The sequence below is a fragment of the Salmo trutta genome, chromosome 32 (genome assembly GCF_901001165.1).
Source record: "Salmo trutta chromosome 32, fSalTru1.1, whole genome shotgun sequence".
Taxonomy (NCBI): domain Eukaryota; kingdom Metazoa; phylum Chordata; class Actinopteri; order Salmoniformes; family Salmonidae; genus Salmo; species Salmo trutta.
In genome coordinates, this window is record NC_042988.1 from 25,993,699 (window position 1) to 26,016,200 (window position 22,502).

Sequence of the window (22,502 nt, forward strand, 5' to 3'; positions counted from 1 at the left end):
AGTGCTAAGAGCCTTGGCGTGACCCTGGACAACACCCTGTCGTTCTCCGCTAACATCAAGGCGGTGACCCGATCCTGTAGGTTCATGCTCTACAACATTCGCAGAGTACGACCCTACCTTACACAGAAAGCGGCGCAGGTCCTAATCCAGGCACTTGTCATCTCCCGTCTGGATTACTGCAACTCGCTGCTGGCGGGGCTCCCTGCCTGTGCCATTAAACCCCTACAACTCATCCAGAACGCCGCAGCCCGTCTGGTGTTCAACCTTCCCAAGTTCTCTCACGTCACCCCGCTCCTCCGCACACTCCACTGGCTTCCAGTGATAAGAATATTTCTGGAAAATGTGGGGTAGGTGCAACATAAGACAAAAATATGACAAGGGTTTGAGTGAGAGGACTAGCTGATGTCTTCAAGTGGCCACACACCTCTCCAGTGTGGGCACAGTTCCTAAGTCATTTCAATGCACTCAAAGAGTCTTCAACTATAAGGTGTTTTTTTAGCTCTCCTAGCAGTGCCGTTGAGGAAATAGAGCACGTTGGAACACAGCTCTGCATCCCTGCCTTTACACAATTACTGTTGTTGTTTACGCAACCAAAAATGGTCCATTATAAATCACAATCTGGGTCATGATTTGAAAGCTTGTTCTATTGCCAACATGACTAGCTAAATTATAAAATACAATCTTACAGTGTTAGGCTTTCACAATGCAATTCAGAAAAGCAGGTCGTACGGTGTGCATTGATTGGAGTCATGAGTTCATTCAGATGCGGAAAATGTTCTTCATAATACAACAGGTTCATTCTGTTCAGGACAACCCAGGGTAGAACACCATCTCATATTGTAACTGCACATCAAACATAGTGATCAGAAACATTGACACTGTATATGTAACGTTCGGCGTCTGGTGACGAGGAAGCGGACCAAAACGCAGCTGGGAGCGAATACATGTTTATTCAACACACTAGAATTAAACATGTACACAAAAATCAAGGAAAAACTGCCAATACGTTACGTGCTCAAATAACGAGACAACAACCCACAAACATCGTGGGGGGAAAAGGAACTTAAATATGATTCCCCAATCAGAGGCAACTAGCGACAGCTGTCTCTGATTGGGAATCAACAGAACCCAACATAGAATTACGCCCCAAAGCAAGGCTATACCAAAAACATAGAAAATAAACTATAGAAATGCCACACCCTGACCAAAATAGAAGAGTTCACCTGGTCAGGGCGTGACAGTACCCCCCCTCCAACGGTGCGTACTCCCGGCGCACCAACCTAAAGTCTATTAGGGGGGGGACCCGGGTGGGCGCCTCACCCTCGGTGGAGGCTCTGGCCCCGGGCGTGTTTCTCCCCCTGCCTCCACCCTAGCCCTACCCCTCTGGCCCGGACTGGACCACGGTGGAGCGGCATGCTCAGGCTCCGGAGCGGAGCCGCCGACCGGAACAGGACTAGTCACCGGTGGACCGGACACAGGCCGTGCCGGACTGTGGACACGCGCCGTGGGCCTGGTGCGGGGAACAGGGACGGGCCGGACAGGACCGGGGACACGCACCACCGACCTGGTGCGGGGAGCAGGGACGGGCCGGACTGGCCTGGGGACACGCACCACCAACCTGGTGCAGGGAGCAGGGACGGGCCGGACTGGACTGGGGACACGCACCACTGGCTTGGTGCGGGGAGCAGGGACGGGCCGGACTGGACTGGGGACACGCACCACTAACCTGGTGCGGGGAGCAGGAATGGGCCGGACAGGACTGGGGACACGCACCACTAACCTGGTGCGGGGAGCAGGGACGGCCGGACTGATTGGGAATCAACAGAACCCAACATAGAATTACGCCCCAAAGCAAGGCTATACCAAAAACATAGAAAATAAACTATAGAAATGCCACACCCTGACCAAAATAGAAGAGTTCACCTGGTCAGGGCGTGACAGTATATGACATGAGTTTAATGATATGGAAATGTGAAGTGCACATTTGGACTCACGAGTCTTTGGCTTGCTTCGATGACATCAAAGTGGTATTAATTATAATCCTCAACGTCTGATCTTTCAAAATACATAGATTTATCGTAATTTACAGATGCTCAAGTTCAGAACGGCTGTCAGTCAAAACCCATACAGAGCTGTGAAGCGCAGAGCCAAAGTCATGTATAGCATGTTACTGTGCATCCACTATGTTCCAGTTTAAGCACAGACAATCTTAAATACATTTGGTATGGAGAGTTGGTCAGTGTGTGTGTGAGAGGTGTGTGTGTGTGAAGGACGTGTGTGTGTCTCTGTGTGTGCTAAACTTGTATGTGTGTGTCTCTGTGTGTGTCTCTGTGCGAGGTGAACTCCCACGCTGGCAGCAGATAGTAATTACTGCAGGTCTGCCCAAACAGCAACCCTAATTAAATCAGCATGCAGTTTTTGTGTGATGGTATGTGTAAGTAACCAGGCTATTGACCAGGCTAATATAGCTCAGCCCACCAGAAACACACCAGGTCATTGTTGTTCAACATTTGGTCAGGGAAAATCAATTAACACCATGCAACCCAGTCAACCCACAAGCCAATTCTGATCCTTCCCACACAGAGAGAGAACTTGAGTGCTCTCTCTGCCTCTCTGCATAGAGCCATCCCAACATACACTGAGTGTAAAAAAACATTAGGAACACCTGCTCTTTCCATGACATCGCCTGACCAGGTAAATCCAGGTGAAAGCTACGATCCCTTATTGATGTCACTTTTTAAATCCTCTTCAATCAGTGTAGATGAAGGGGAGGAGACAGGTTAAAGAAGGATTTTTATGCCTTGAGACAATTGAGACATGTATTGTGTATGTGTGCCATTCAGAGTGTGAATGGGCAAGACAAAAGATTTAAGTGCCTTTGAATGGTAGGTAGGAGTGCCTTTGAATGGTAGGTAGGAGTGCCTTTGAATGGTAGGAGGCGCCATGCACACCAGTTTGAGTCAAAAACTGCAATGCTGCTGGATTTTATTCACGCTCAACAGTTTCCCATGTGTATCAAGAACGGTCCACCATCCAAAGGACATCCAGCCAACTTGACACAACTCTGGGAAGCATTGGAGTCAACATGGGCCAGCATCACCATGGACTGAGTCCATGCCCCAATGAATTGAGGCTGTTCTGAGGCCAAAAGGCTCAATATTAGGAAGGTGTTCCTAATGTTTTGTACACTCAGTGTATATGATCTAATATAATAGACGTTAGGCAGTTGTTAAGCTATTTGTGGGGATCAAATCAAGTCTCCACTGCGTCTCATTAGTGCCACCCACACTGGCACTTAATGAGGGAATTCAGCACCCTGTCACAACGTGCCTGTCCACGCCACTAAAAGCCCATTGCTGCACCAATTGGTTCCTCCAGTTTCCTCCACTCTGGTTACTTGACCACTAACAGGAAGAACACTGTATTAAGTAGTGGCTTTATTGTGTTCATATGAAGAGATTGGCTGTGTCTGTTACATTGACTCACATGTATTCATTTATTTATTTTGGGGGTAAATTGAAATGTTGCAAAACCATTCCTCTCTGTGATGTTGTCTTCATTGTGATTCAGGTAGCATTTCAGTTCTATTTAATGTAGCTACTATCCCGTATGCAAGCTAACTGTAGAAGCAAGCACTAGTAGGTTTTCTATCTATGACAGTCCTCCACTTAATACTAAGAGAGCCAGACTGGAACACATTCAACATTTATTTTCACAACTGAATTTATTTATCTGAAAAGAAAACGTGCGAAGAAACACGATGAAAGAAATTAAAACCTTGCACAAACATGTTTGATTTAGTTCCCACAGTACTGCACATGCAGTCCTTCCCCAATCACATCAAAGATATGCAAATTAGACATTTCAAGTACCCCTCAAACCTCCGCATTTGCCTCGGACCAGGTAATTTTGGCTAGCCCGATACCATAACATTCAGCATTCTGCCCTACAGCACCAATCAGAAATCACCTCGCCACAGAGCTCTCCTCAGACCTCCAGGACTGGTACGTGACTGAGAGAAGCAGCACAGTAGAGGAGATAGGCAGACATAGGAGAAGAGAAAAATCAGCTTCATGTTATTCCATCTCCTTGGTAACGCCCCAGCCTAAACTAATAACAAACCAATGCATTCAGATGGAATTCAGACTGTAAAAAGGTAAGGCAATGCCAATAGATGACTCCCTGCCTACAGGAAGCATATTAAGTAGGCAGAAACTGGATTTCCTTGACTAATGTAATGGGATAAAATATGAATCATTAATTGAGACAGCTTGGATGAAGGCAGGGAAATAGGATTGAAGTTAGAGAAGTGCGATATTCGTGAGAGAGACAGAGACAGAGTTAGAGAGAGCTACAATAAACTACAGGACAAAATACAAACCCTCCGACCCAAAAACGCCTGTGGTGTTGACCTAAATGAAATGATTAATTATTCAGACCACAAATTTCAATTCGTTTTCTTAAACTCTTTAACATCATCCTCAGCGTTGGCATCTTCTGCAATATCACCCCAATTCACAAAAGTAAAGGAAAATTTGACCCCAATAACTACCGTGGGATATGCGTCAACAGCAACCTTGGGAAAATCCTTTACTTTATCATTAACAGCAGACTAGTACATTTCCTCAGGGAAAACAATATCACTGAGCAAATGTCAAATTGGCTTTTTACCAAATTACCGTACAACAGACCACGTATTCACCCTGTACACCCTAATTGACAAACAAACAAACTAAAACAAAAGGCAAAGCCTTCTCATGCTTTGTTGATTTCAAAAAAGCTTCTGGCTCAATTTGGCATGAGGGTCTTTTATACAAATTGGGGGAAAAACATACGACATTATAAAATCCATGTGCACAAACAACAAGTGTGCAGTTAAAATTGCAAATAACACACACATTTCTTTCCATAGGGCCGTGGGGTGAGACAGGGATGCAGCTTGAGCCCCACCCTCTTCAACATATATATCAATGAATTAGCAAGGGCACTAGAACAGTCTGCAGCACCCGACCTCACCCTACTAAAATCTGAAGTCAAATGTCTACTGTTTGCTGATGATCTGGTTCTTCTGTCCCCAACCAAGGAGGACCTACAGCAGCACCTAGACCTTCTGCACAGATTCTGTCAGATCTGGGCCCTCAGTAAATCTCAGTAAGACAAAAATAATGCTGTTCCAAAAAAGGCCCAGTTGCCAGGACCACGAATACAAATTCCATCTAGTGTGGTGGCTAATTTCTGCATTACCAAATGAGGAGAGAGACAAACTTCACACACCAGTCAGAGTTATACTTAAACGACATCTTTAATAATAAGAGCTTTGCAAAAGCACTTGACTTTCAATGATGCGCTATCTCTAATGAGCCATTGAAAGTGACAACACAAAAGTACAAAGATCTTTTATAGCCAAGATACACCCCTCTCAATGTACATGACGAACAACAGATCTTAGAAACAGTTCACAAAGGGACTTTATATTTGAGAAAGGAGTATCCCTTAGCCAGATAACATTCGCTATAAATTAGCGTTCAGTTTGGTCCCTAAGACGAGGTTCTAATCTCGTTCCTGGTACTTCATAGTACAAAAACACCAACTCATCCAATGGCATATATCAATTGTCAACTCTAGATACTCCCATCTCAAGTAAACCCCCTCTTGATCCCACTCCTGGACAAGCTCACTGAGGGGAGTGACTTGCGCACAGACATTGTGGAGACAAGTAATTGGTTCCCCATTAATCACGCCATCCCTTCACATGGTTTAAGAATAGGTAAAGACACAATAACATATGAAGACAATGTTTCATTCTGTCCTCTTCCCTTTCTGATATTCTACATAGCACCAGGGATATGTGAAAGACAAGCCTGACCTCTCCCCTCTCTGCGCCCCAAGTGACTGAGCCCTAGCTAAGGGAAAAGTGCAACTGAAAGACACCAGAGTCCAAAGGGATACATTCTAATGAAAAGTATCTCACATAAGCATATTATGCTAATAAAACATCTTAATTATCTATGTTACCCAACTAATTCTGATTAATCCTCCACACTAGACACCGTTGCCCTAGAGCACACAAAAAAACAATACCTACCTCGGCCTAAACATCAGCATCACAGGTTACTTCTACAAAGCTGTGAACAATCTGAGAGACAAGGCAAGAAGGGCATTCTATGCCATCAAAAGGAACATCACATTTGACATACCAATTAGGATCTGGCAAAAAATACTTGAATCGGTTATAGAACCCATTGCCCTTTATGGTTGTGAGGTCTAGGGTCCGCTCACCAACCAAGAATTTACAAAATGGGACAAACACCAAATTGAGACTCTGCATGCAGAATTCTGCAAAAAAATCCGCTGTGTACAACATAAAACACAAAATAATGCATGCAGAGCAGAATTAGGCCGATACCCGCTAATGATCAAAATCCAGAAAAGAGATGTTCAATTCTACAACCATCTAAAAGGAAGCGATTCCCAAACCTTCCATAACAAAGCCATCGCCTACAGAGAGATTAACCTAGAGAAGAATCCCTTAAGCCAGCTGGTCCTGAGGCTCTGTTCACGAACACAAACAGACCCCATAGAGCCCCAGGACAGCAACACAATTAGACCCAACCAAATCATGAGAAAACAAAAAGATAATTACTTGACACATTGGAAAGAATTTACCAAAAAAGAGCAAACTGGAATGCTATTTGGCCCTAAACAGAGAGTACACAGTGGCAGAATACCTGACCACTGTGACTGACCCCAAATTAAGGAAAGCTTTGACTATGTACAGACTCAGTGAGCATGGTCTTGCTATTGACAGAGGCCGCCCTAGGCAGACCTGGCTCTCAAGAGAAGACAGGCTATGTGCACACTGCCCACAAAATGAGGAGGAAACTGAGCTGCACTTCCTAACCTCCTGCCAAATGTCTGACCATATTAGAGACACATATTTCCCTCAGATTACACAGACCCACAAAGAATTCCAAAACAAATCCATTTTTGATAAACTCCCATATCTATTTGGTGAAATACCACAGTGTGCCGTCACAGCAGCAAGATTTGTGGCCTGTTGCCACAAGAAAGAACAAACATCATTGTAAATACAACCCATATTTATGTTTATTAATTTTCCCTTTTGTTAATTAACTATTTGCACATCCTTATAACACTGTACATAGCCATGATATGACATTTGAAATGTATATTCCTTTGAAACTTGTGAGTGTCATTTTTACTGTTAATTTTTGATTGATTATTTCACTTTTGTTTATGATCTATTTCACTTGCTTTGGCAATGTAAACATATGTTTCCCATGCCAATAAAGCCCTTTGAATTGAATTGAGAGTGAGAGAGATAAAGAGAGAGACATACCACAATGTGCAATCCGGGCAGCAAGATGTGTGACCGGTTGTCATGAGAAAAGGGCAACCAGTGGCGCACAAACAACATTGTAAATACCACCAATATTTATCTGTTAATTTATCTTCCCCTACTACTCGTACTATAATTGGTAAAACATTGTACATAATATAACACTTGACATGCCTTTATATTTTTTAAACCTTTGTGAGTGCAATGTTTACTATTGAATTGTGATATTTTTTGGTTGATGTTGTTTTTGTTTCTTCTCACTTTTATTTATTGCTTATTTCACTTGCTTTGGCCATGTAAACATGTTTCCCATGCCAATAAAGCCACTTTGAATTGAATTGAGAGAGATACAGAACGAGAAGGTGAAGGCGAAAAGTCAAGTCTTTGCCTCCTCATCTTTCTCTCTCCTATTCCTAACAAGTGCTGCTTGATTGGTGCTTTATGAAGGTTTGCTGAACCGGAAAAGGCTTTGTTTCCCAGGAGGCAAAGTGTCCATGCTAATGATATTACTCCTCCCAGACACGCTGCCAACACAATCTGGGAATGGAATGGGTATATTGCTTTATACTATCTTGTCTGACAGGAAATGCATAGAATACACCTGCAAAGACTGTCACAAATCACAGGAGGTGCTCAGGTGGAAAATGAGACAGGCCCTTAATCAAGCAGACCAGAAACTCTGGGGAAATGGCTGTCAGTTCATAGTATGCTGGAACAGAGAAAGACACATGGGTCTTTCTCTAAACTAGGGTACCAGTGAGGATTTCCTACACTTGACAACTTGTTACAGCTGTTGATAAATCATTGATAATAATCTGTCAATTTTTTTCAAGTCATTATATTAAGATATAAGGGAGATCATAGCTATACTCAATAAAATTCACCAGTTGATTTAAAACTTATGTTTAACCCTTTATCATGGTTGGTGTCTTGACGGATTTGTCCGAAATCGTGTGACATAAAACATTACTTTTCTGTCATTGCATTTATGGAAGTGTAAGTTATCGTTATATTATATATTAAGCATTAATCAGTTAAACATTGAACTTGAACCCTGTAAGAATCCTGGATCTGGCTGTCGGACAGAGATCTCAGAAATGCAGTGTAACTACATAACATTTTGCGTCTCCTTATGTCAGAAAACACAGTTTTCATGGGCACACAAATCCAAAATGATGTGATTGCTAACCAAAAGAGTATTACCTTGATACTTAAAACCTAAATTGATACTGTCATTAACGTGGTTCTTCAGTAATTATGAATAACACTTGTTGGATGCACATTTGGTGTCCAGCTGATTAGTTGCGCTGCTTTATTTTCACACATCATCATCTGACCCAGGAAGGAATTTTCTGAATGAGAGTCAAGTGATGAACAGCTGTTGTGATAGTGCATGTGATGCAACAACAGCCAAAGTGCTGGAAAAAAATGTGGTTTTGGTGTCTCATTCCTTATGCCGGTGAAGACAGTTGTGCCTGGATTCATGTTGGATCTAATATCCCTAGCAAATTGATGTCGATCATCTGTTGTTGTCTGCTTGATTCACAGCAGGGTCTTGTTAGATTTAACAGAGAAAGCATCAAGGTAATGAGCTCATGTTTTCAGATGCTTTTTTTCCAGATGTTTTTTGAAAATCTGACATTTCCTCAGTTTGGTAGTTGAAAAGTCCTTGTAATTATTGTAGACAATTTATAAGTTCTCCTGCTCCTCATAATTCATTATCTGTGATTTAATTTTTTATCAGTTTTTGTGAGAGATGTGGTCACTTTCGTTTGTTTCCCGCCACTTCAATTGAAGGGTGTTGCGTTGCACTACTCTGTTGCCGTAAAACCACGTGTGGTTATTATGAGGACGACAACATCTAATGTTCGCTTCAACTTGACTATACATACAAATCCTTCCATTAAAAAAGGAACCTGGTTATTGGTCACAGTATAAAAAAAGCGGTGGTGAGATTGTAATCCTCCGCTATTCATGGATTTATTATGTGTGCCTGCGTCGGCCACAGACGCTCCAGAAAAGTCGCCATGCATGCATCCAATTTATTTAGGCAGGAAATGTCCACATTATTCTCACATATTTTATAATGTAATAATAATTTGAATATCAATGCATTTGCAAGGCCTAAAAAATGCATAATGGTCTACTTTATTGACACTTTTTGCTAGCTTCTTGGGGGAGGGAGGGTTCTATATTAGGCCCTATAAGTACAATTATATAACATATACAATTGTATAACATTGAGGTCCATGAAAATTACAATTAAGTACTTGAAAAAGTCCCTGAAAGTCCTTAAATTTGACTTGCCAATGTGTGTATGAACCCTGCTTAAAGGAGGTATAATCCTAGGTCTATGTTGTTGTATAGGTGGAGTTATGGGCCAAGTTGCATATATTACCTTTTATTCCTCTAAGTACAAATGTGGAACTACATTATTATTATTTTTAAACCATTTGAAAATATTTATCCCAATGTCCCACATTGGCCCCATTATGTATAAAAAGACCCATAGGCACACAACTGCACACACATAGGCGTACGGACGCACACATTCCCACACTATGCACGCACACGCTCAGCCATCCCAACGAATCCCACACTCAGTGCTCTGACCTGCAAACTTGACGTGGAACTTGTTCTCAGGTTTGAGGATCTGGACATACAGGGGGCAGTTTGGGGCAAAGTCTTTCACCGCCCAGGCTCTTAAAATGGTTTGGTGATCCTGGTAGAGAAAAAGAGAGAGTGAGAGAGAAAGAGAGAGAGAGAGAAAGAGAGAGAGAGAGAAAAAGAGGGAGGAAGGGAGGATGGGATAGAGTAGCAAGAAAGAGACTCAAATCATAAGCAGCACCAGTAGCTCCACCACAGTCACAGATTGTATCTCCTCTATGTACAATCCCCCTGATAAGCCTCTTCAACTAGGGCACGGAGCTTTCAACAGAACTAACCGCCTACAGCCACACCAGAAAGGAAAATTCACCCAAATTCCCGTAATTATGTCACAGGTGTGAAATGGTCTGTTAAGAACGGCAAAGCAGAGAGGAAAATAGGAGCCAGGGTAAAATAAGAAGATAAATAATTGCTGTGAAATAGTTCTTAGGATGATCATTTACATTTTTATAAAAATATAGTAGAGGTAGAGAGAGAAAGCTGTGAAGGAGGGAAAGAAGAGTGGAGGACAGGAAAAGAAGGAGGGTGGCGTTGTGGAGATTAAAAGTATTAAAAGGAGATTGAGGAACGTACAGCAGCGAAGCGGTCCACCTCGAATCGGTTACTGAGGATAAAACAGGCCTCAGCATCGTCCATCCTACAGCCAGTTAGTAGAGCAGCAGGAGGGGTCAGGCCAAGACAGGACACAGGTCAGATAGAGGCAGGAGGAGGAGAGAGGAACAGGAGATGAAAGGATGAGAGGAGAGAGAGAGGGGGTGGATGTTGTTGTTGTCATGTTTTTGAGAGAGAACAAAGGAGGAACAGGACAATAGAACAATACATTTGTCCTTCAAACACACACTACTTCACTGTGAGTTACTTCCAGGGGAGCAGAAGAGACAAAGAGGAGAAAATACAATCATTTTATTTGCTGTCTTTATTTAACAGAACCAGTGTACTGTAACTGCTATCTGCCCTGATAACTGTCAAACATAGCCTATGAGATATGCCCCTGTAGCATGTCTTGGTTTGAGGCCCCTGGAGGGGCGGCAGGTAGCCTAGTGGTTAGAGCGTTGGGCGAGTAACTGAAGGTTGCTGGATCGAATCACCGAGCCGACAAGGTAAAAATCAGTCGTTCTGCCCCTGAGCAAGGCAGTTAACCTGTTACCCGGCCGCCAAAGAAGTGGATGTTGATTATGGAAGCCCCCCGCACCTCTCTGATTTAGAGAGGTTGGATTAAATGCAGAAGACACATTTCAGTTGAATGCATTCAGTTATACAACTGACTAGGTATCCCCCTTTCCTTTCCCTTTCCCTGTAGCATAACTGTGATTTGGGGCCCCTGTAGTATGGCTGTGATTTGGGGCACCTGAGTGGGGGCCCGATGCAGGGGACTCACTTGGCCCTCATGAGGTCTTGGTCCTTGAGGGCGGAGCCCTGCAGGTAGATGACCCTCTGTGCCCACAGGGGCACGTGGAGGACCCTCCGCACCTGGACATCCATCTCTGCTGGACACAGGATCACCACGTAGTAGTCCTATAGACGCACACACACGCACACACACATGCACGCACGCACGCACACACACACACACACACACACACACACACACTGGGGTTAATGGGAGGGCAGAGAGGGTCTCACACAAATATTCTCTCACACACTCAGTCAATTATGAAGACACATACACACCCTCACCCAGCTGCTCCTGAAAATAAAACATGTTGTTTGATCTATGCTAATGCTGATTGAATTCCCTGTTTTAACCTCAGCTGCTTCAGCTCCTGGAGAGGATTACAGAGATGTACACACTCACACACACATGAATACGTTAGTCACACCGTATCTCATCTTCCCAATGGAAAAAAGTGTAGAATTGAAGGAAATTAACTCTAAAACCTTTTTTTCTTCCTCTGCTGTCAAGAGGGGGGTAGCTAAAGGGGGGGACCAACATTTTGCTTACGGCTCCCATGAGGCTAGTGTCGGCTCTGACTGCATGTGTGGATATAGATGTAGGTACGCAGACCAGCGAGTCAATGCGGCCCCTCATAATGAGATCAGATTTGTTGAGGCCCCACCCCCACCAAAGTTGTCCATCCCTGCCCTAGTTAATGTTTCTTGGAGAGACCTGCAGTCTGGGGTGAGCGAAGAACTCGTTGAGGAAGTCCATGAGGAGGTCTATCTTGAGGCAGCTGACACACAGCACCACATGCTTCTCTGTCTGGGCCCGGTATCGGCTGTAGTTCCCCCCAGACTTCTGGCGCTCCATCCACAGGAAGGCAAGCTGCTCAAACTACAGATGAGAAGAATTATATTAGTGTAATTAGTGATGGACGGACAGTAGATGGTTTGAGGTAGTGATAGATAGACAGTAGGTGGGTTGGGGTAGAGATAGATAGACAGTAGGTGGGTTGAGGTAGTGATAGATAGACAGTAGGTGGGTTGAGGTAGTGATAGATAGACAGTAGGTAGGTTGAGGTAGTGATAGATAGACAGTAGGTGGGTTGAGGTAGTGATAGTGACAGACAGTAGGTGGGTTGAGGTAGTGATAGACAGACAGTAGGTGGGTTGAGGTAGTGATAGATAGTAAGTGGGTTGAGGTAGTGATAGATAGACAGTAGGTGGGTTGAGGTAGTGATAGACAGACAGTAGGTGGGTTGAGGTAGTGATTGACAGACAGTAGGTAGGTTGAGGTAGTGATAGACAGACAGTAGGTGGGTTGAGGTATTGATAGACAGACAGTAGGTGGTTTGAGGGGGTGATAGATAGACAGTAGGTGGGTTGAGGTAGTGATAGTGAGAGACAGTAGGTGGGTTGAGGTAGTGATAGATAGACAGTAGGTGGGTTGAGGTAGTGATAGACAGACAGTAGGTGGGTTGAGGTAGTGATAGACAGACAGTAGGTGGGTTGAGGTAGTGATAGACAGACAGTAGGTGGGTTGAGGTAGTGATAGACAGACAGTAGGTGGGTTGAGGTAGTGAGAGACAGTAGGTGGGTTGAGGTCGTGATAGATAGACAGTAGGTGGGTTGAGGTAGTGATAGTGAGAGACAGTAGGTGGGTTGAGGTAGTGATAGATGGACAGTAGGTGGGTTGAGGTATTGATAGACAGACAGTAGGTGGGTTGAGGTAGTGATAGATAGACAGTAGGTGGGTTAAGGTAGTGATAGACAGACAGTAGGTGGGTTGAGGTAGTGATAGATAGACAGTAGGTGGGTTGAGGTAGTGATAGACAGACAGTAGGTGGGTTGAGGTAGTGATAGATAGTCAGTAGGTGGGTTGAGGTAGTGATAGATAGACAGTAGGTGGGTTGAGGTCGTGATAGACAGACAGTAGGTGGGTTGGGGTAGTGATAGATAGACAGTAGGTGGGTTAAGGTAGTGATAGATAGACAGTAGGTGGGTTGAGGTAGTGATAGACAGACAGTAGGTGGGTTGAGGTAGTGGTAGACAGACAGTAGGTGGGTTAAGGTAGTGATAGATAGACAGTAGGTGGGTTGAGGTATTGATAGATAGACAGTAGGTGGGTTGGGGTAGTGATAGATAGACAGTAGGTGGGTTGAGGTAGTGATAGACAGACAGTAGGTGGGTTGGGGTAGTGATAGATAGACAGTAGGTGGGTTGAGGTATTGATAGACAGACAGTAGGTGGGTTGGGGTAGTGATAGACAGACAGTAGGTGGGTTGGGGTAGTGATAGACAGACAGTAGGTGGGTTGAGGTAGTGATAGTGAGAGACAGTAGGTGGGTTGAGGTAGTGATAGACAGACAATAGGTGGGTTGAGGTAGTGATAGTGAGAGACAGTAGGTGGTTTGAGGTAGTGATAGACAGACAATAGGTGGGTTGAGGTAGTGATAGTGAGAGACAGTAGGTGGTTTGAGGTGGTGATAGTGAGAGACAGTAGGTGGGTTGGGGTAGTGATAGACAGACAATAGGTGGGTTGAGGTAGTGATAGTGAGAGACAGTAGGTGGGTTGAGGTAGTGATAGACAGACAGTAGGTGGGTTGGGGTAGTGATAGATAGACAGTAGGTGGGTTGGGGTAGTGATAGACAGACAGTAGGTGGGTTGGGGTAGTGATAGACAGACAGTAGGTGGGTTGAGGTAGTGATAGACAGACAGTAGGTGGGTTGGGGTAGTGATAGATAGACAGTAGGTGGGTTGAGGTAGTGATAGACAGTAGGTGGGTTGGGGTAGTGATAGACAGACAGTAGGTGGGTTGGGGTAGTGATAGATAGACAGTAGGTGGGTTGGGGTAGTGATAGACAGACAGTAGGTGGGTTGAGGTAGTGATAGACAGACAGTAGGTGGGTTGGGGTAGTGATAGACAGACAGTAGGTGGGTTGAGGTAGTGATAGACAGACAGTAAGTGGGTTGGGGTAGTGATAGATAGTCAGTAGGTGGGTTGAGGTAGTGATAGTGAGAGACAGTAGGTGGGTTGAGGTAGTGATAGACAGACAGTAAGTGGGTTGAGGTATTGATAGATAGACAATAGGTGGGTTGAGGTAGTGATAGACAGACAGTAGGTGGGTTGGGGTAGTGATAGATAGTCAGTAGGTGGGTTGAGGTAGTGATAGTGAGAGACAGTAGGTGGGTTGAGGTAGTGATAGACAGACAGTAAGTGGGTTGAGGTAGTGATAGACAGACAGTAGGTGGGTTGAGGTAGTGATAGATAGACAGTAGGTGGGTTGAGGTAGTGATAGATAGACAGTAGGTGGGTTGAGGTAGTGATAGACAGACAGTAGGTGGGTTGGGGTAGTGATAGATAGACAGTAGGTGGGTTGAGGTAGTGATAGACAGACAGTAGGTGGGTTGAGGTAGTGATAGACAGACAGTAAGTGGGTTGAGTTATTGATAGATAGACAGTAGGTGGGTTGAGGTAGTGATAGACAGACAGTAGGTGGGTTGGGGTAGTGATAGACAGACAGTAGGTGGGTTGAGGTAGTGATAGATAGTCAGTAGGTGGGTTGAGGTAGTGATAGTGAGAGACAGTAGGTGGGTTGAGGTAGTGATAGACAGACAGTAAGTGGGTTGAGGTAGTGATAGACAGACAGTAGGTGGGTTGAGGTAGTGATAGATAGACAGTAGGTGGATTGAGGTAGTGATAGTGAGAGACAGTAGGTGGGTTGAGGTATTGATAGACAGACAGTAGGTGGGTTGAGGTAGTGATAGTGAGAGACAGTAGGTGGGTTGAGGTAGTGATAGACAGACAGTAGGTGGGTTGAGGTAGTGATAGTGAGAGACAGTAGGTGGGTTGAGGTAGTGATAGATAGACAGTAGGTGGGTTGAGGTAGTGATAGACAGACAGTAGGTGGGTTGGGGTAGTGATAGACAGTAGGTGGGTTGAGGTAGTTATAGATAGACAGTAGGTGGGTTGAGGTAGTGATAGATAGACAGTAGGTGGGTTGAGGTAGTGATAGTGAGAGACAGTAGGTGGGTTGAGGTAGTGATAGTGAGAGACAGTAGGTGGGTTGAGGTATTGATAGACAGACAGTAGGTGGGTTGAGGTAGTGATAGTGATAGACAGTAGGTGGGTTGAGGTAGTGATAGATAGACAGTAGGTGGGTTGAGGTAGTGATAGACAGACAGTAGGTGGGTTGAGGCAGTGATAGTGACAGACAGTAGGTGGGTTGGGGTAGTGATAGATAGACAGTAGCTGGGTTAAGGTAGTGATAGACAGACAGTAGGTGGGTTGGGGTAGTGATAGACAGACAGTAGGTGGGTTGAGGTAGTGATAGACAGACAGTAGGTGGGTTGGGGTAGTGATAGACAGACAGTAGGTGGGTTGAGGTAGTGATAGATAGACAGTAGGTGGGTTGAGGTAGTGATAGATAGACAGTAGGTGGGTTGAGGTAGTGATAGTGAGAGACAGTAGGTGGGTTGAGGTAGTGATAGTGAGAGACAGTAGGTGGGTTGAGGTATTGATAGACAGACAGTAGGTGGGTTGAGGTAGTGATAGACAGACAGTAGGTGGGTTGAGGTAGTGATAGATAGACAGTAGGTGGGTTGAGGTATTGATAGAGGGTATATTTTGGTATATTTTGGTATATTTTGCTTGAAGATGCATAGAAATAACTGCGCTGCGCGCAAATCTAGGCCTATGAAAGTTCCCATTTGGGGATGTCTAATAGTATTTCTGATTTTCTTAACTCACCACCACTGATGAGCTGTGAAGATTCTCAAATAATGTTTTTCGTCACCTCACACAGAAAATCAACAGTGTTTCACATCCATTGCGAATGATAATAGTTCCTCACTGTATTTGAAAAATCTTTCCAACACTCTCCTTCTCGATAGGCCTAAGTAACCATAGCGCCTCGGTGTGAAATAGATGTTCCTGATCCCATATCTCCAGTGGAAACATCATAAAATAGGCTATCTGCAAATACAGCTGTGTCTGTTCCGAGCTCATTGGCGCAGGAAACAGTGAGGGCCCAGTTGAAACAATGTTGCAAGTTCGCTATATATAGCTAGCGTTGAAACCAGACGGAGAGAGAAGCAGACAGACAGAGGAGAGAGATTCATTCTTTTGACTGAACCAACTGCTATGCGTAGCAAATGTGATTTATTGAGGATATTTATTTTTATCAGGATATTTTAATGTAATTACATAATTTTGTATCTGGTCGGTATTTCACATATTTTCAGGCAGATCCGAGGTCTGTGTCCACCGAGCTTGGTCTGACCGGGGGCCGAGGTCAACTACAGAATTTTGGATCTGACCTGTTCGGATACCTGTCGGATCTCGGGTAGATAAGGTTAGGGTATATCCGTAAAGACCTCTAGTTGAGGTAATAATAGACAGACAGTAGGTGGGTTGAGGTAGTGATAGTGATAGACAGTAGGTGGGTTGAGGTAGTGATAGACAGACAGTAGGTGGGTTGGGGTAGTGATAGACAGACAGTAGGTGGGTTGGGGTAGTGATAGATAGACAGTAGGTGGGTTGAGGTATTGATAGACAGACAGTAGGTGGGTTGGGGTAGTGATAGATAGACAGTAGGTGGGTTGAGGTAGTGATAGACAGACAGTAGGTGGGTTGGGGTAGTGATAGATAGACAGTAGGTGGGTTGGGGTAGTGATAGATAGACAGTAGGTGGGTTGAGGTAGTGATAGATAGACAGTAGGTGGGTTGAGGTAGTGATAGATAGACAGTAGGTGGGTTGAGGTAGTGATAGATAGACAGTAGGTGGGTTGAGGTAGTGATAGTGAGAGACAGTAGGTGGGTTGAGGTAGTGATAGTGATAGACAGTAGGTGGGTTGAGGTAGTGATAGATAGACAGTAGGTGGGTTGAGGTAGTGATAGATAGACAGTAGGTGGGTTGAGGTAGTGATAGTGAGAGACAGTAGGTGGGTTGAGGTAGTGATAGTGATAGACAGTAGGTGGGTTGAGGTAGTGATAGACAGTAGGTGGGTTGAGGTAGTGATAGATAGACAGTAGGTGGGTTGAGGTAGTGATAGATAGACAGTAAGTGGGTTGAGGTAGTGATAGACAGACAGTAGGTGGGTTGGGGTAGTGATAGATAGACAGTAGGTGGGTTGAGGTATTGATAGAGAGACAGTAGGTGGGTTGGGGTAGTGATAGATAGACAGTAAGTGGGTTGAGGTAGTGATAGATAGACAGTAGGTGGGTTGAGGTAGTGATAGATAGACAGTAGGTGGGTTGAGGTAGTGATAGATAGACAGTAGGTGGGTTGAGGTAGTGATAGTGAGAGACAGTAGGTGGGTTGAGGTAGTGATAGTGATAGACAGTAGGTGGGTTGAGGTAGTGATAGACAGTAGGTGGGTTGAGGTAGTGATAGATAGACAGTAGGTGGGTTGAGGTAGTGATAGTGACAGACAGTAGGTGGGTTGGGGTAGTGATAGATAGACAGTAGGTGGGTTGAGGTAGTGATAGACAGACAGTAGGTGGGTTGGGGTAGTGATAGACAGACAGTAGGTGGGTTGAGGTAGTGATAGATAGACAGTAGGTGGGTTGAGGTAGTGATAGATAGACAGTAGGTGGGTTGAGGTAGTGATAGACAGACAGTAGGTGGGTTGGGGTAGTGATAGACAGACAGTAGGTGGGTTGAGGTAGTGATAGATAGACAGTTGGTGGGTTAAGGTAGTGATAGTGACAGACAGTAGGTGGGTTGGGGTAGTGATAGATAGACAGTAGGTGGGTTGAGGTAGTGATAGACAGACAGTAGGTGGGTTGAGGTAGTGATAGATAGACAGTAGGTGGGTTGAGATATTGATAGACAGTAGGTGGGTTGAGGTAGTGATAGACAGTAGGTGGGTTGAGGTAGTGATAGACAGACAGTAGGTGGGTTGAGGTAGTGATACACAGACAGTAGGTGGGTTAAGGTAGTGATAGACAGACAGTAGGTGGGTTAAGGTAGTGATAGATAGACAGTAGGTGGGTTGAGGTAGTGATAGACAGTAGGTGGGTTGAGGTAGTGATAGACAGTAGGTGGGTTGAGGTAGTGATAGATAGACAGTAGGTGGGTTGAGGTATTGATAGACAGACAGTAGGTGGGTTGAGGTAGTGATAGACAGTAGGTGGGTTAAGGTAGTGATAGTGATAGACAGTAGGTGGGTTGAGGTAGTGATAGACAGTAGGTGGGTTGAGGTAGTGATAGATAGACAGTAGGTGGGTTGAGGTAGTGATAGATAGACAGTAGGTGGGTTGAGGTAGTGATAGATAGACAGTAGGTGGGTTGAGGTAGTGATAGATAGACAGTAGGTGGGTTGAGGTAGTGATAGATAGACAGTAGGTGGGTTGAGGTAGTGATAGACAGACAGATGGTGCGTTGGGGTAGTGATAGACAGACAGTAGGTGGGTTGGGGTAGTGATAGACAGACAGTAGGTCGGTTGGGGTAGTGATAGATAGACAGTAGGTGGGTTGAGGTATTGATAGACAAACAGTAGGTGGGTTGAGGTAGTGATAGACAGACAGTAGGTGGGTTAAGGTAGTGATAGACAGACAGTAGGTGGGTTAAGGTAGTGATAGACAGACAGTAGGTGGGTTAAGGTAGTGACAGACAGACAGTAGGTGGGTTGAGGTAGTGATAGTGATAGACAGTAGGTGGGTTGAGGTAGTGATAGTGACAGACAATAGGTGGGTTGAGGTAGTGATAGACAGACAATAGGTGGGTTGAGGTAGTGATAGTGAGAGACAGTAGGTGGGTTGGGGTAGTGATAGATAGACAGTAGGTGGGTTGAGGTAGTGATAGATAGACAGTAGGTGGGTTGAGGTAGTGATAGACAGACAGTAGGTGGGTTGAGGTAGTGATAGACAGACAGTAGGTGGGTTGAGGTAGTGATAGACAGACAGTAGGTGGGTTGAGGTAATGATAGACAGACAGTAGGTGGGTTGAGGTAGTGATAGACAGACAGTAGGTGGGTTGGGGTAGTGATAGACAGACAGTAGGTGGGTTGAGGTAGTGATAGACAGACAGTAGGTGGGTTGAGGTAGTGATAGACAGACAGTAGCTGGGTTGAGGTAGTGATAGATAGACAGTAGGTGGGTTGAGGTAGTGATAGACAGTAGGTGGGTTGAGGTAGTGATAGACAGACAGTAGGTGGGTTGAGGTAGTGATAGACAGACAATAGGTGGGTTGAGGTAGTGATAGATAGACAGTAGGTGGGTTGAGGTAGTGATAGACAGACAGTAGGTGGGTTGAGGTAGTGATAGACAGACAATAGGTGGGTTGAGGTAGTGATAGTGAGAGACAGTAGGTGGGTTGGGGTAGTGATAGATAGACAGTAGGTGGGTTGAGGTAGTGATAGATAGACAGTAGGTGGGTTGAGGTAGTGATAGACAGACAGTAGGTGGGTTGAGGTAGTGATAGACAGACAGTAGGTGGGTTGAGGTAGTGATAGACAGACAGTAGGTGGGTTGAGGTAATGATAGACAGACAGTAGGTGGGTTGAGGTAGTGATAGACAGACAGTAGGTGGGTTGGGGTAGTGATAGACAGACAGTAGGTGGGTTGAGGTAGTGATAGACAGACAGTAGGTGGGTTGAGGTAGTGATAGACAGACAGTAGCTGGGTTGAGGTAGTGATAGATAGACAGTAGGTGGGTTGAGGTAGTGATAGACAGTAGGTGGGTTGAGGTAGTGATAGACAGACAGTAGGTGGGTTGAGGTAGTGATAGACAGTAGGTGGGTTGAGGTAGTGATAGACAGTAGGTGGGTTGAGGTAGTGATAGACAGTAGGTGGGTTGAGGTAGTGATAGACAGACAGTAGGTAGGTTGAGGTAGTGATAGACAGACAGTAGGTAGGTAGTGATAATAGTGATAAACAGTTGGTTATATTTAAACCAGGAGGCTGACTTCATGTTAATGTGCTCTGTGGCATCCCCATGCATCAGACAGGCTGGGTGGCAGGGAGGGAGACTGGAGGCTCTCCTCTCACTGACAGCAGACACGGCTGAAACCCACACACTCAGAGGGGGTGAGGAGGTGTTGGGCAGCCAGTAAATGTCAGGGGGTATTTATGGATGAAAGACAGGGAGAGGGAGTGAGAGGGCTACATGGCTCTGTGTGCCATTTCCTGTCCTGCTCAAACATGTCTCCCAGAGCACAACAGTACAGCGGCTCAGAACACACACACACACACACACACACACACACACACACACACACACACACACGCACACACACACACATAAAAGGTTCCTATTATCACAGCTGAAATGACAGTAATGGGACATGGGGAGAGGAGAGGGAAACTACTATGGGCAGGAAATGACAGATTTGTGAAACAGTGACACTATACTCTTCTGTGTAATTGGAATATCTGATGTACAATATTATTGTTCAGTCGGATTCTCCCCTCAGCCGTATGTGTGGGGAATACATCAGGGAGATATACTGGAAAATAGTACAAGCTACGTAAATGATCCATTAAAATACAAAAAAACAACAACAACAACAGCATTGGGATTTTCCCCTCACCTGTATGGGAAGCACGATGAGCGCCACACAGATCATGATGACCACTAGCAGCTGAGAAGGCCATATCTGGGGCGTGACATCACCGAAGCCCACGGTAGAGAAGGTGACCACGCAGAAGTAGAGCGAGTCAAACAGAGTCAGGTTGTTTCCTGCTCGCTCTAGGTGCTGGATCCCACATATACTGAGGAGAGGAGGAGGTGGTGGAGGAGGAGGTGGAGGAAGAAGAGGAGGAGGAGGAAGAGGAGGATGTGGAGGAGGAGGATGGAGAGGATGAGGATGGAGGTGGTGGTAGAGGCGGAGGCGGAAGGAGAGGAGGAGGAGGTGGAGGAGGAGGATGTGGATGGATGAGGGGGAGGTGGAGGGGAAGAGGGAGAAGAGGGACAGTAGGAAGGAGAGATGTTGAAGAGAGAAGAAGAGAAGGATGGAGGTGATGGAGAGAGAGGTGAAGAGAGGTTGATGTAGAAGGGGAAGAGGTTAAGGAGAGGAAGAAAGCCAATTATGATGGGGATTGAGAGGTGAGTCAGAGGGGGAGGAACAGGAGGAGAGAGAGATGGACAGGTGGGAAGGAGGAAGTAAGCATGAGAAGACCAGAGGGAACTACTGTGTGTGTGTGTGTGTGTGTGTGTGTGTGTGTTTGTGTGTGTGTGTGTTTGTGTGTGTGTGTGTGTGTGTGCGTGCGTGCATGTGTGTGTGTGTGTGTGTAGTGTGTGTGTGCATGCACGTCTGTCGACGGTGTGTGTGCAAAGTGTTTGTGCACTGTGTGTATATGACTAGTGTGTGTTTACCCAGAGCTGAAGGGCCGGTTGAGTCAACATTGTGCTGTCAGTAGTGATAAGGTCAGCCAGGCTCATCCAGGAAGCTTTTCAGACCTCCAGGACCTAATATTACGCTATATCAGCCTGGGCTATTACTCAAAGCTAGCCTCTACCAACCACTTAATACTGCTACACCACTCCTATACCTGCCATTGGGCTCAAGTAGAGGAAAACTCCCCTCTTCCTCCCAGTGATTGCTAGCAGTGATTGTGGTAACCCACCAGGTGAACATGAGGCAGACCAGGGTGCAGATGAGGATGAGGACCTGGTTGAACATAGCTGAGTGAGTACGCTGGATGGCCCGGTGCAGATCATTCTGAAACACAGCGAGAGAGAGAGAGAGAGAGAGAGAGAGAGAGAGAGAGAGAGAGAGAGAGAGACATGGGCAGAGAGTGAGAGAGAAGGGTGATAAGAAAAAGATAGTGTTGTGATGTGGGGAGGATAACTGTAAAGCCATTGCATCTTTATAATGTCCCAAAAACCAGAGAAGAAAACAAAGATAATTGAGAGACAAGGACAAAAGGAATATGATGTGTATAATACAAGAAAATAATAGAAAATACATGCACTTACATCTGTAAGAATGAGTGGGAGTCAAAACTTGTGGTAAAAAGAGAAACAGAGAACAGTGCAATGTTTTTAAGAGGTGCAGAGATTTAATCTGAAAGAAACAATGGAAGAGATGAGATAAAGAGACACCTGAGAGAACAGTTGTGAGATGGAGAGATGGAGTGACATAAACTGAGCA

The 22,502-nt window shown here is 45.0% G+C and overlaps 1 protein-coding gene across 1 annotated transcript in view; it reads right to left on the reverse strand.

Annotated features, from left to right (window-relative positions):
- Window positions 1–22,502, reverse strand: part of LOC115171567 (potassium channel subfamily T member 2) — a 90,336-nt gene that overhangs the window by 23,208 nt on the left and 44,626 nt on the right. Inside the window, exons 9-14 of the mRNA XM_029728515.1 lie at window positions 21,976–22,070; window positions 20,940–21,120; window positions 12,135–12,299; window positions 11,406–11,542; window positions 10,601–10,664; window positions 9,974–10,082 (exon numbers count right to left, since the gene is read on the reverse strand). Coding sequence (XP_029584375.1) covers window positions 9,974–10,082; window positions 10,601–10,664; window positions 11,406–11,542; window positions 12,135–12,299; window positions 20,940–21,120; window positions 21,976–22,070 — 751 coding nt within the window. The remainder of the gene's footprint in view (window positions 1–9,973; window positions 10,083–10,600; window positions 10,665–11,405; window positions 11,543–12,134; window positions 12,300–20,939; window positions 21,121–21,975; window positions 22,071–22,502) is intronic.